Genomic DNA, 14,594 nt, shown 5'->3' with positions numbered 1-14,594 from the left:
TGTCAGCCTTCGGAGCAGCTGGGACCCTAGGCATGCAAGACCACTTCATATATGTTTTGTGGGCACTTGAAAATAATATATATTCTGCTATTGTGTGTGGAGAGTTCTATAAATGTCAATCAGATATTGTTAGTTGATAGGGTTGTTGAGCTCCTGATGATTTTCTTGTATTGATTGTTGAGAGAACATAGTTGAAGTCTCCAACTGCCATTGAGAGTTTATTTCTCATTTCAGCTCTATTAGTTTTTGTTCCACATATTTTAGAACTGTTTGTTGTGTATACATTTGTTACACCTGTGTTCTATACATGTCTTCTTTGCAAAGTTACCTTTTGGTAATTAAATAATATCCCTCTCTTTCTCTGTCAGTTTTCTTTGCTCATAAGGTCTGTTTTATCTGATATTAATATAGCACTCTGATTTACATATATGATGTATATGTATTATATGTACATTTCTCTAGACTGTTTATTGCAGCTCAATTTACAGTCGCCAAAATGTGGAAACAGCCTAAATGCCCACCAACCCAGGAATGGATTAACAAGCTGTGGTGTATGTATACCATGGAATACTATTCAGCCATTAAAAAAAATGGAGACTTTACATCCTTCGTATTAACCCGGATGGAAGTGGAAGACATTATTCTTAGTAAAGCATCACAAGAATGGAGAAGCATGTATCCTATGTACTCAATTTTGATATGAGGACAATTAATGACAATTAAGGTTATGGGGGGGAGGAAAAGCAGAAAGAGGGATGGAGGGAGGGGGGTGGGGCCTTGGTGTGTGTCACACTTTATGGGGGCAAGACATGATTGCAAGAGGGACTTTACCTAGCAATTGCAATCAGTGTAACCTGGCTTATTGTACCCTCAATGAATCCCCAACAATAAAATATATGTATGTATATATGTACATTTCTGTGAGAGGGCATATAATTGGATCACTTGTAAAATTTCTTCCAATCTCTTTTAATTGTTGTATTTATACCTTTCATATTTAATGTAATTATTACTATGCAGTTCAACAATTAAGATTGCAAACTCATCCTAGAAAAAGTACTATATACCTCCTTGCTAACTATCACTGTGGTCACTTTTGAAGTACTCCTCTTGGGAAGCTATGCACTGATGCCAGTGCCTAGTCCACTCTTCAAAGTAATTTTTTGTTTGTTTTTTTGAGATAAGAGTCTCACGCTGTCACCCTGGGTAGAGTGCTGTGGCATCATAGCTTACGGTAACCTCAAATTCTTGGGCTCAAGCGATCATCCTGCCTCAGCCTCTCTGAGTAGCTGGGAATATAGGTGTCTGTCACTACACCCAACTAAGTTTTTCTATATTCAGTAGAGATGAGGTGTTGCTTTTGCTCAGTCTGGTCTCCCACTCCTGAGTTCAGGCAATCCACCCACCTCAGCTTCCCACAGTGGTAGGATTACAGACACGATCCACAGTGCCTGGCTCCACCACTTGAAAATGGGGCAAGTCCCTGAGTACCTCCCCATCAGATTATCAAGAGGGGCTTGGAGCCTGTAGTTCAGCAGTTAGGGCACTGGGCACATACACCAGGGCTGGTGTGTTCAAACCCAGCCTGGGCTTGCAAAAAAACAACGACAACTACAACAAAAAAGTAGCCAGGCATTGTGGTGGGCACGAGCTACTTGGAAGGCTGAGGCAAGAGAATTTCTTAAGCCCAAGAGTTTGAGGTTGCTGTGAGTTGTGATGTCACAGCACTCTACCAAGGATGACAAAGTGAGACTCTGTCTCAAAAAAAGATTGTCAAGAATCTTGGGTGAAAAGGGGTGTGGGGCACCATACCCAGCCAGCATTTTTGGAACTCTGGAATGGTCATCAAAGCTATTGTCATATTACCCTTGATGTTCTGAATGTTGTTGAAATGTCTTCCTTTCAATATTTCCTCTATGTTTGAGTGAAAAAAAAGTCATTGGGGGCCAGATTAGGTGATAAGGGAGAATGTTCCAATATAGTTATTTGTTTACACTAAAAATTCCCTCACAGACAGTGCTGTGCATTGTTGTAATACAAGAGCCCTGACTTACTGGCCAAGATTTTCAGTGAATATTTTCCTTTTTCTCAACTGATGTTTACTTAGTCAGGTATGCTTCTCACAGTTACCTGATGATTTTTATGCACAATTCAATGAATTTTTACAATGTTTTTATCAGTTCACTCATAACTGGCCACCCTGACCTCTCTTCATCAGTGATACTTTATCTCCTCTCAGAAAAATATTTAATCCATTTGTACACTGCTGTTTTCTTTCTTCTTTTTTTTTTTTTTTATTAAATCATAGCTGTGTACATTAATGCGATCATGGGGCACCAAACACTGGTTTTATAGACCCGTTGACACATTTTCATCACACTGGTTAACATAGTCTTCCAGGCATTTTCTTAGTTATTGTGTTAGGCATTTATATTCTACATTTACTAAGTTTCACATGTACCCTTGTAAGATACACCGCAGGTGTAATCCCACCAGTCACCCCCTCTCCGCCCATCCTCCCTGCTGTTTTCTTTATGGCATTGTTCCCATAAACTTGGACTAATAAGTCCCTGATTTCACTTCTACTCTTGCCAAGTTTAGCAAGAAATTTGTGAATGTTGCTCTAATTTAAGCTCTGACATTCTTGTGATGGCACACAAAAACTTGCAACAATAATGAACACCACTCAGCAAGACACTGCCACATGTTGACACAAACGGAACTGTGAGACACTGATATACCAAGGTAATGAAACTTTACTGAGTTGTTGGTACAGTGCTACCAATAGAAGAGCATGGTGGCAAGTTTGCTAACTTAATTGTCAGAACTGTTATGTGTGGGGAAGAAATCCTGATACTCTGATACCCCCTCCCTACCGCGTGAAATGCTTCAAGGCAATCGTTTCTGAGAAATAATTGAACAGTAACTTTTACTTTGGCCCTGGCCGGCTGCCAATTAAGAGAGTAACTTTTAGATTTGCCCTGAGTGCAAAAAGTAGTCTTTATGCAGAAGGGATGACTTCCTCTGGGAACCCCCTCCCACATTCAACCCTATTGATAGGGGATAATAAAAGCCTCTTGAAACTGTGAAAACAGCAAGTTCCTGGTCAGACTTCACTCAGCTCTTTTTCTCTCCTAATAAAGGCTTTCCAATCCTTAGAATGGCCTACTCTCCTTCTTATGAACCTTCCTCCTGACCCTAGCCCTGAACCCCTTAGTATGTTAGGGCTTAGGTCTACCATTTCATTATTTGATTCTTTGTGTGCTTTCTCTGTTTCCTTTGTGTTATTTAAACACTTCTTAGAATTACATCTTAATTTTTATCATGATTTTGAGTTTGTCCCTTTTATAGCTATTTTAGTTGTTGCTTTAGCTATCATGCATTATATATGCATAACTTAACTTATTTCTGTCTACTGGTATTGTCATTTTATCAGTTCAAGTAAAGTATAGATATCTTATTTCCCTTTACCTTTCTCCCTTTATAATAATAATAAATATTTTCTTTTCTTTTCTTTTTTTTTGAGACAGAGTCTCATTTCCTTATCCTGGGTATAGTGCCATGGAATCATAGCTCACAGCAACCTCAGACTCTTGGGCTCAAGCGATCTTTCCTCTGCCTCCTCAGTAGCTATGGCTACAGACTCCCCCCACCAATACCCAGCTATTTTTTCTGTTTTTAGTAGAGACAGGGTTCCTTCTTGCTCCAGCTGGTCTTTAATTCCTGAGCTCAATCCACCCACCTTGGCCTCCCAGAGTGCTAGGATTGCAGTGTGAGCCTCTGGGCTCTGCCTTTCTTTTCTTTCTTTCTTTTCTTTTCCTTTTTTTTTTTTTTTGAAACAGGGTCTCACTATGTTGCCCAGGCTGGTCTTGAATTCCTGGCCTCAAGTGATTCTACCCCCTTGGCCTTCCAAAGTGCTGAGTTTACAGACATGATCCAGTATGCCTGACCTATGCCTTCTCTGTTTCTTAGTCTGGATAGAAGTTTATTTATTTCACTGATCTTTTCAAAGAAACAGCTTTTGAGTTTGTTGATTATTTCTATGTTTTCAATTTCATTTCATTGTTGTCTGCCCTAATTCTACGTGTATTATTTATTTTCTTCTACTACCTCTAGGCTTACTTTTCTTTCTATAGTTTCCTAAGGTGAAAGCTTAGAATATTGATTTAGATTTTTTTTTAAGATCTTTCTTCCTTCCTTATATATGCATTCGGTTATAAATTTGTAGAATTTCACTGCTTCCCACAAATTTTGATGAGCTGTATTTTCATTTTCATTTGGTTTAAAGTATCTTAAAATTTCTTCTGTTGAGACTTCTTATTTGATTCATGTGTTATCTGGAAGTATGTTTAATCTTGAAGTATTTTTGGACTATTCAGGTATCTTTCTGTTACTGGTTTCTAGACTAATTCTATTGTGGTCTGAGAGCCTGTTTGTATGATTTCTATTCTTTAAAAAAATTTTTTTTGTAAGACAGTCTCACTCTGTTGACCTGGGTAGAGTGTCATGGCATCATGTCAGCTAATAGCAAACTAAAACTCTTGGGCTCAGGCAATCCTTTTGCCTCAGCCTCCTGAGTAGTTGTGACTGCAGAAACCTACCTCAATGCCCAGCTAGTTTTTCTATTTTTAGTAGAGACAGGGTCTCATTCTTGCTCAGGCTGGTCTCAAATTCCTGAGCTCAAGCAATCCACCTTCCTCAGCCTCCCAGAGTGCTAGGATTGCAAGCATTGAGCCTATTCTTTTAAATGTCAATTAAACATTTTTTGTTGTTGTTAATTTGTGTTTTATGGCCCAGAATGAGATCTGTCTTGGGTGAATGCTCCATGCAACCTTGAGAAGAATGTGTATTCTGCTGTTGTTGGAGAGAATATTTTAAATATGTCAGTTAAATCAACTTGATAAATGGTTTGTTTAGGAGCAACCATGTCCTCATTGATTGCCTGTCTGTTGGACTGTCAATTACTTATAGATAGATGCTGAAGTCTCCAACTCTAGTAATGGATTCACATATCCATCTGTTTTTCCTTGTAGTTCTTCCAGTTGTTGTTGTTGGTTTTTTTTTCTTTTGAGACAGAGTCTTGCTATGTTGCCCTGGCTAGAGTGTAGTGGTGGCATGGTACCTCACTGCAACTTCACAAACTTGTGGGCTCAAGTGAGCCTCCTGCCTCAGTCTCCCAAGTAGCTTAAACTACAGGTACCTGCCAACATGCGTGGATAATTGATTTTAACGCTTTGGTTCTAGACACATACACATTAAGGATTATGTGTTCTTGAAAAAATTGACCCTTTTATCATCATGTAGTGCCTTTTTTACCTAAGATAATTTTCCTTATTCTGATATTTTCTTCGTTTGCATTTTCTGAGATTAATATAGCTATTCCAGCTTTCTTTTCATTAGTAGTAGCATAACACGTCTTTCTCCAACAGTCTCTCTCTGAGGCCCAGGCTGGAGTGCAGTGGCCAATTATAGCTTACTGTAACTCAAATTCTAGGTCTCAAGCAATCCTCCGGATTACACGTGTAAGCCATTGCATCCAGCCTGTTTCAACTTTTTTTTTTTTTTGAGACATTCTCTCAAGCTGTTACCCTGGGTAGAGTGCCGTGAAGTCATAGCTCACTGCAACCTCAAACTCTTAGGCTCAAGCGATCCTCTTGCCTCCGTTTTTTTCTTTAGTAGAGAAGGAGTCTTGCTTTTGTTCAGGCTGGTTTCGTCGTACTCGTGAGCTCAAGCAATCCACCCGCTTCGGCCTCCCAGAGTGCTAGGATTACCGGCGTGAGCCACAGCCACCGGCCTCAACGTTATTTTTAAAGGTCCTCTTTCTTCTCACATATTTCTTGACTGCAGGGTTACTGATCTTTTTATTTTTTTATTTTTTCTCCTGATGGTAATTCCCGGCAGTAGTCTACAGAGCCCCGCCTGCGGGTTCCGGATTCCCGCCTCCTGGACAGCAAGCCCCGCCTCCAGGCTATGGCGTAACGCCTCCGGGATATGGAATCCCGCCTCCGGGACAGCAAGCCCCGCCTCCAGGCTACGCCGTCCCGCCTGAAGAATATGGAGGCCCGCCTCCAGGAAACGTCATTCCGCCTGCGGGATATGGAACCTCGCTACCCGGACAGGAAGCCCCGCCTCCAGGATACAGCGCCCCACCTACAAGCTATGGAGCTCCGCCTAGGGGTTATGGGGCCCCGCCTGCGGGCTATGGAGCCCCGCCTCCAGGCAAGGGAGCCCCGCCTCCACGATACGGGGCCCTGCCTGTGGGATATGGAGCCCCACTTCTGGAAACTGAAGGCTCGCCTGCGCAGTCGGTAGCCGGGCGACAAAGAGTTGTGGCTGTACACACTCTCGAAAATAAGGCTTCTCTTTCCTCTGTCTTATCTTCCCAGGGCCTGCCTCCAGTTCTTAAGATGTAAACCTTGAAGTCTCACCAAGCAAAAAGATATTCTCAGTTTAATTGAAGTCAGGATAAGGACTCAGGTATGTGGTCTTGAGGTAGATAAGAAACCCCCTATAACCCCTTGCCCTTGCTTGGGAGAAGGAAGTAAAGTAGCTAAAATATAAAAATTGAGAAACAATAGGAGCCCGCCAGTATGATACTACAATTATTGCCTGACACATTGTTCAGAGTAAAATTGTTTCTTTACCCTGACTTGTGATCTTCCTACCCAGGCTTGTGATCTGTGACTGTTGATCTGTGACTGCTGTAACTGCAAGTGCTGTAATGCTTTTTGCTTCTGTAACAAACAGTTGACGAAAGTCGGTTGCTTGCTTGCTGGCTGAATTACATGTAGCCCCTGATTTTACCCTATATAAATCCTTCCCTTCTCATGGCCTGTGCTTTCCCTCTGTATCCACGCAGGGGGACAGTCAGTTGGTCAACCTAATAAAGACTCCTATAATTTGCTTTAATTAATTAATGTCTTTGGTGGGCCTTTAAAATCTCGCACTTGGCCTTTGGCAGATAGTTGTTCTACCCCTTGGAAGGGCATCTTAGGGGGAAGATGGAGGTTCTTTTTGTTTGTTTTTTTGAGACAGAGTCTCAAGCTGTGCTGTGGCATCACAGCTCACAGCAACCTCCAACTCCTGGGCTCAAGCGATTCTCCTGCCTCTGCCTCCCAAGTAGCTGGGACTACAGGCACCCGCCACAATACCCGGCTATTTTTTGGTTGCATTTGTCATTGTTGTTTGGTGGGCCCAGTCTGGATTCGAACCTGCCAGCTCAGGTGTATGTGGCTGGTACCCTAGCCACTTGAGCCACAGGCGCCGAGCTGAAGATGGAGTTTTAATTCGGTGTCTAGAATTTTTTTTTTTTTTAAGAGACAAGTTCTCACTCTGTGGCCCAGGCTAGGAGGGCAGTGATGCAGTCATAGCTCAATGCAACCTCCAACTCCTGGGTTCAAGAGATCCTTCTGCCTCAGCCTTCCTAGTACCTGGGACTACAGGTGCACACCACTACCCCCAGCTAATTTGTAAGATTTTTGCAGAGATGTCACCCAGGGTGATCTTGAGTTCTTGGCCTCTGGCAATCCTCCTGCCTCAGCCTCCCAAAGTACCTAGATTTTAGAAGCAGAATCAATTCTTGATTAGGCAGGCTAAAAGGAAGAGTCCCATTGTAGAGCTTATTCCCAATAATTTTGTTGACGTTAGGTAGCATTTTTTTTTTTTTTGCAGTTTTTGGCCGGGGCTGGGCTTGAACCTACCACCTCTGGCATATGGGGCCGGCGCCCTACTGCTTTGAGCCACAGGTGCCCATTAGGCAGCATTTTTAAACAACCATCTTGAATGTAACTGTGGAAAAACCTTCCTGCCTTTTTTCTATCCCCATTCAAGAAACATTTATTATGTTCCATTTGCTAGGCACTAAGATACGTGCTAAAAATACTGATAGCATGTTGAACACTTAGCTGTTTTTCATAACATTTATGTTAGTGAAAGGATGGAACAACCTAAACTTCCAATAGTGAGAGAGAATTTTTTTTTTTTTTTTGTAGAGACAGAGTCTCACTTTATGGCCCTTGGTAGAGTGCCGTGGCCTCACGCGACTCACAGCAACCTCCAACTCCTGGGCTTAAGCGATTCTCCTGCCTCAGCCTCCCGAGCAGCTGGGACTACAGGCACTCGCCACAATGCCCGGCTATTTTTTGGTTGCAGTTTGGCCGGGGCCGGGTTTGAACCCGCCACCCTCGGTATATGGGGCCGGCGCCTTACCGACTGAGCCACAGGCGCCTCCGTGAGAGAGAATTTTATAAAGTATAGTGCATCTATACAGTAGAGTATTGGGCAGCCACTGAAAATTATTTTAGAGGTAGAGAATGCCTACTTTGAGAAGGCCAAAAACAACGAAGCAGTAAAGGAAAGGGGTGATAAATTTGTAATAAAATTTAAAACTTCTATATGACAAAAGTTAAAAGATATGCAACAGATTAGGAGAAAGTAATTTTCAACAACAATATTAAACAAATAATTTATAGGGCGGCACCTGTGGCTCAGTCGGTGGGGCGCCAGCCCCATATACCGAGGGTGGCAGGTTCAAACCCGGCCCCGGCTGAACTGCAACCAAAAAATAGCTGGGTGTTGTGGCAGGCGCCTGTAGTCCCAGCTGCTCGGGAGGCTGAGGCAAGAGAATCGCTTCAGCCCAGGAGTTGGAGGTTGCTGTGAGCTGTGTGATGCCACGGCACTCTACCGAGGGCAATAAAGTGAGACTCTGTCTCTACAAAAAAACAAAAACAAAAACAAATAATTTATAGTTAGAATACATGGGTAACTACAAATTGACTCAAAAGAAAAGAAATGACAAAAGTTATGAATTGCCAAATAACTAAGGCCATAGCATGTACAAGAAACATTTTAAAAAATGTTCACCTTGGCCAGGTGTGGTGGCTCACATGTGTAATGCCATTTGGGAGGCTGAGATGGGAGGATCACTCAAGGGCAGGAGTTCAAGACCAGCCTAGGCAACATTGCAAGACCTGATCTCTACAAAAAGTAGAAAAAGCTGTCATGTGGTGTCACATGCCTGTAGCCTTATCTACTAGGGAGGCTGACACAGGAGAATCTCTTGAGCCCCAACTAGGAGTTTGTAGTGTGCTCACTGTGGTGCAGTGAGCTCTGATGATGCCATTGCCCTCTAGCATGGTGATAGAGTGAGACCCTGTCTCAAACAAATAAAATAGCAACAAAACAAGAGGTTCAGCTTAACTAGTATAGGAAAATGCAACTTGAAATGAGAAAATAATTTTGTCTCCAAAGTTTTACAAATATTAAAACTTTTTTTTTTTGGAGACAGAGTCTCACTATGTTGCCCTTGGTAGAGTGCTGTAGTGTCACAGCTCATGACAACCTCAAACTTTTGGGCTTGCGTGATTCTCTTGCCTCAGCTTCCCAAGTAGCTGAGATTATAGGCGCCCACCACAATGCCCAGCTATTTTTTTGTCGCAGTTGTCGTAGTTTTAGCTGGTGCAGCCGGGTTTGAACCCTCCAGCCTTGGTATATGTGGCTGGTGCCCTACCCACTGAGATACAGGCACTGCCCCACAAAAATTTTTAAGACTTATTTTTTTTCTTTCTTTTTTTTTTTTTTTGTAGAGACAGAGTCTCACTGTACCGCCCTCGGGTAGAGTGCCATGACATCACATGGCTCACAGCAACCTCCAACTTCTGGGCTTAAGCGATTCTCTTGCCGCAGCCTCTCAAGCAGCTGGGACTACAGGCGCCCGCCACAACGCCCGGCTATTTTTTGGTTGCAGTTTGGCCAGAGCTGGGTTTGAACCCGCTGCCCTTGGCATATGGGGCCAGCGCCCCACGGACTGAGCCACAGGCGCCGCCCTTTAAGACTTATTGTTAAAGGAGAAAAGCAAGTTGTAGGGAGTATACACTAAGCAGTGGTTCTCAACCTTCCTAATGCCGCAGCCCTTTAATACAGTTCCTGTGGGTCATGACCTACAGGTTGAGAACCGCTGCACTATAGTGATTTTCATCCTTATCAGATTAAATGCTCTTTTTTATAACAAATATTTATGTTTATAACAGATATTTATATTTTATGACAAATGTTTACATTTGTATATTTATAACAAATATTTTATAATGACTGTCACCTTTATTTCACTTTAATGACATTTGTAGATGATTGCATATGATTCCATACCATTTCAAGCAAAATTAATATAATACCATCAGTGTGATATGAGGAAATAAAAGTAGTTCATAGTAAAGTTTTAAATATTTTAATATATAAAATCACATTTCAGCACACTAGGAGACATAATGAAGTAAACAAGTATTCACCCCCGAATATGTAGATTTATCATAGGTATAAAAACTACAGCTTATCAAGCCACCTAAAAGACTTTAAAAATAGTTTATCAAGCATTTTTAGATATATATAGCAGGAGAGTTTCAGGAGCTCCAAGTTCACAGTATTAATGGACCCGGAAGACATTTAAGTCAATATGTAGGCTGGATGCGGTGGCTCACGCCTGTAATCCTAACACTCTGGGAGGCCTAGGCGGGTGGAGTGCTTGAACTCAGGGATTCAAGACCAGCCTGAGCAAGAGTGAAACCCCATCTCTAAAAATAGCTAGGCGTTGTGGTGAGCTCTTGTAGTCCTAGTTACTCTGGAGGCTGAGGCAAGAGGATAGCTCGAGCCCAAAAGTTTGAGGTTGCTGTAAGCTATGATGCCAGGGTACTCTACCAAGGGCAATGAAGTGAGACTCTGTCCCCCAACCAGAAAAAAATCAATATTTTTTCTATGCACATTTTGTATGTAGTTGAAACTCATGCTATGTATTGTTTATAGATATTTTACATTTTCATAGATTTTGAAGATCTCCACTAAGTATTTTTAGCAACTGCATAATATTCTATGACACAGTTGCATCATAATATATTTTTTCTCAATCCTTATTTTAAGGTATTTGGGTTGTTTCCAGGGTTTATTATTTCAAACAACTTTGTGGTTAACTTCTTTTTGTACAGGGATTTTTTTAAAAATGTCAAATGTGGCCAGTCATGGTGGCTCACACCTATAATCAACCTGAGGCAGGTGGATTGCTTGAGCTAATGAATGCGAGAACCCATCTCTAAAAAATAGCCAGGTGTTGGGCGGCGCCTGTGGCTCAAGGAGTAGGGTGCCGATCCCATATGTCAGAGGTGGCGGGTTCAAACCTAGCCCCAGCCAAAAATCCAAAAAAAAAAAAAAAAATAGCCAGGTGTTGTGGTGGGCACCTGTAGTCCCAACTACTTGGGAGGTGAGGCAAGAGGATCACTTGAACTCAAGAGTTTGAGGTTGCTGTGAGTTATGATGCCATGGCACTCCACCAGGGGCAACAAAGTGAGACTCTGTCTCAAACAAAAAAAAAAAAAGTCAAATGATTTCCTTAAAACAGGCTGGAATCTTTGATTAATTCTCATTATAAAAATGAGGAAGGCGGATACTCCTATGTTCTCAAGGACAGCCTTTCCTAAGGAAGTCAGGTGTATATTAATGGATGTTATGTGAAAAGGAAGTTACTGGGTCAGATATCATTTATTTATTTATTTATTTTGAGACAGAGCCTCAAGCTGTTGCCCTGGGTAGAGTGCTGTGGCATCACAGCTCACAGCAACCTCAACTCCTGGGCTCAAGCGATTCTCCTGCCTCAGCCTCCCAAGTAGCTGGGACTACAGGCACCCTCCACAATGTCCGGCTATTTTTTGGTTGCATTTGTCATTGTTGTTTGGTGGGCCCAGGCTGGATTCGAACCCGCCAGCTCAGGTGTATGTGGCTGGCACCTTAGCCACTTGAGCCACAGGGGCCGAGCCTATTTTTTTTTTTTTTTTTTTTTGAGACAGAGTCTCACTTTGTCACCCTTGGTAGAATGCCGTGGCATCACAGCTCACAGTAACCTCTAACTCTTGGGCTTATGGGATTCTCTTGCCTCAGCCTCCCAAGTAGGTGCCCACCACAAAGCCTGGCTATTTTTTGTTGCACTTGTCATTGTTGTTTTAGCTGGCCTAGGCCAGGTTCAAACCCACCAGCCTCGGTATATATGGCTGGCACCCTGCCTACTATGGTACAGGCACTGCCTGGGTCAGATAACATTTAAAAAAACAAAGAAACTGGTTTCTTTACCTTACTACTTCTTAGGGCCTTGAATATATTAATGAACATCATAAATCTCTAAGAGGGAAAGATTTTTAAAATATAGTTTTTGTAAAATTTCAAATTAATATAAGGGTACAAACAATTAGGTTCCATTGTTTGCATTTGTTAGGTAAAGTTCAAGTTGTATTTGACCCTTCCCCTTGGAGGTGTGCCATAGATCCCTGCATGGTGCCTGTTAGGTGAGAGCTTACCAGACCTCCTCTTTCCTCCCCTTCTCCTCTAACTCCTTCCTCCTTCCCCCACTTTTAATTTATTTATGTTTTTCTCTCATATGGGTATGTAGTGACTACTGGTTTCATATTGGTTTTGAGTACATTGGATACTTGCTTTTCCAGTCTTGTGATACTTTACTTAAGAGGATGTTATCCAAATCCATCCAGGTAAATACAAAGGATGTAAAGTCTCCATCTTTCCTTATGACTAAATAGTATTCCATGGCTTATATACACCATAGTTTATTTATCCATTCAGGAGTTGATGGGACCTTGGGTTGTTTCCACATCTTGGTGATTGTGAATTGAGCTGCGATAAACATTCTAGTGTGAATGCCCTTATGGTACAAAACATAGTCTTTTAAAAAATTGTTTTATCTTACAATATTTTATTCAGTAAACATTTTGGGGAAACCAACTATTATTCAGTGGAATAAACTTTGGGAAACACTTCTTGGAACCATGGCATATTAGAATTAGAATGGACTTGGGTGTCTGCAGTATGCTAGATCTTAAAGCTCTTTCCAAAAATGAAGACAAGTTAAAGACCATTCTTCCTCTCATTCTAAGAACAAAAGCTTTTGTCCAGTTTATAGAAAATGGGAGATCTTTGTGAAAAAGATATATGATAATATAGAAAGTAGGTACTGTTGGCTAGGTGTGATGTCTCACACCTGTAATCCTAGGACTTTGGGAGGCAGAGAGCAGGTGGATTACTCAAGTTCGCGAATTCAAGACCAGGCTAAACGAGAGTGAGTCCCCTTCTTTACCAAAAATAGAAAAACGAGATGGGTGTTGTGGCGGGTGCCTATAGTCCCAGCTACTTGGGAGGCTTAAGGCAAGAGAATCACTTGAGCTCAAGAACTTGAGGTTGCTTTGAACTATGACGCCACGACACTCTACCCAGGGTGACAGAGTAAGACTCTGTCTCAAAAAATAAAAAGAGGAAGCTGGAATGTCAAAACACAGAGATGGTCCCTTGCCCCAGCAACTAGCATGAAAGAAAGAAAGGTAAAATGTAGATGTAAACTTTTTTAAAAATTTCAAACAGGGAATTTATACCATACTGGATCTTAAACATAGGTCACAAGATCTGGCTATTTTCTCCAAAATATTTGGAGGAAAATGCTAAGATTTTTTTTCTTTTGGTTTTTGGTCCAGGCTAGGTTTGAACCCGCCACCTCTGGCGTATGGGACAGGCGCCCTACTCCTTGAGCCACAGGCGCCGCCCAAGATTTTTTTTCTTATGAGATTTTCTTCTTTTCTTGCTTCCAAACCACAGTATGTGTACAAAAGTGACAAGCAGAGGAAGAGAAGAGAGAGTCTCTCCAAACCAGAGCAGAAATAAGGTTCCCTCATTCAGCATTTCTGTGTCTGCTGGAATGTGTCGGTGAGTTGGAACACGGTCAACAGGTGAGATCTTTTTCACACTGGAATAGTTTTGTAAATAACTTACCTAGCACACATTCTGGGATTAGACTCCTAAAGGGTAGAAACTAGGCTTTCTCTTCTACTTTTCATTCTAGTTATACTTATACCATATGGATTTGAGATAAGGTCCAATTACCTAAATTGGTAGCAGGTCCAAGTCTCTCAAAAGTGGAATTTCATGATGTTCTCCCCTGCAACAGGTATCTGTTTACCTAGTCCACACACTGCCCCAACATAACCAAAGGCTGTGACCATATAGGGATAAGACCAAGCAGAACCACAGTTGGGACTCCCAGGGCAATGTGGGGCAAACCTACTATTAGCTCCCACTTCCTGTTCCCCTAAAGACTCAGATTCTTGCTATAAGAAGTACTTCCTAGAAGAACTGCTTTGTGTTCTGTGTGTTCAAAGGAACCTGGTTTCTGCCTTGCCAAGATCAAATCCCAGGAGAATTTACTCAGGCCTGCCACATGTGCAAAGCTCTCATTTACAGAGTTCCTCAGCTCCCCACTGACACGTTGAGAACTTCCTTCCTGACTCATTCCTTGAGCTGGTAGATTCCACCTTTCTTCCCGTCTGTTCACAGCTGCAGTATAAAAACTGTGCTCTGTTGTCTACTGTCTTCTTATTTCCTATTAGAAATACAAAGGGATAGAAAGACGGCCTTTTAGTCCTGCACTATCTGCTAGTGGACCCACAAAGTAAGTCTCCAAATACTCCTTTGCATGGGTAAGTGGGTGCTCACCAGCCTGCTGGAGCAGACCTATACTGGTTTAACTCCCCTGATGTGTCAGGAGGAAACCATAC

At 42.1% G+C, this 14,594-nt stretch overlaps 1 protein-coding gene across 1 annotated transcript in view; it reads left to right on the top strand.

Annotated features, from left to right (window-relative positions):
• Nucleotides 1–6,254, top strand: part of WBP2NL (WBP2 N-terminal like) — a gene marked incomplete at its 3' end in the record, with an annotated part of 30,215 nt that extends 23,961 nt beyond the window's left edge. The window contains exon 7 of the mRNA XM_053583341.1: nt 5,902–6,254. Coding sequence (XP_053439316.1) covers nt 5,902–6,254 — 353 coding nt within the window. The remainder of the gene's footprint in view (nt 1–5,901) is intronic.
• Nucleotides 6,255–14,594: the final 8,340 nt, after the last annotated feature.

Source organism: Nycticebus coucang, chromosome 3, assembly GCF_027406575.1.
Source record: "Nycticebus coucang isolate mNycCou1 chromosome 3, mNycCou1.pri, whole genome shotgun sequence".
In the NCBI taxonomy this organism is placed as follows: domain Eukaryota; kingdom Metazoa; phylum Chordata; class Mammalia; order Primates; family Lorisidae; genus Nycticebus; species Nycticebus coucang.
This window is presented reverse-complemented; position numbering and strand designations above follow the sequence as displayed.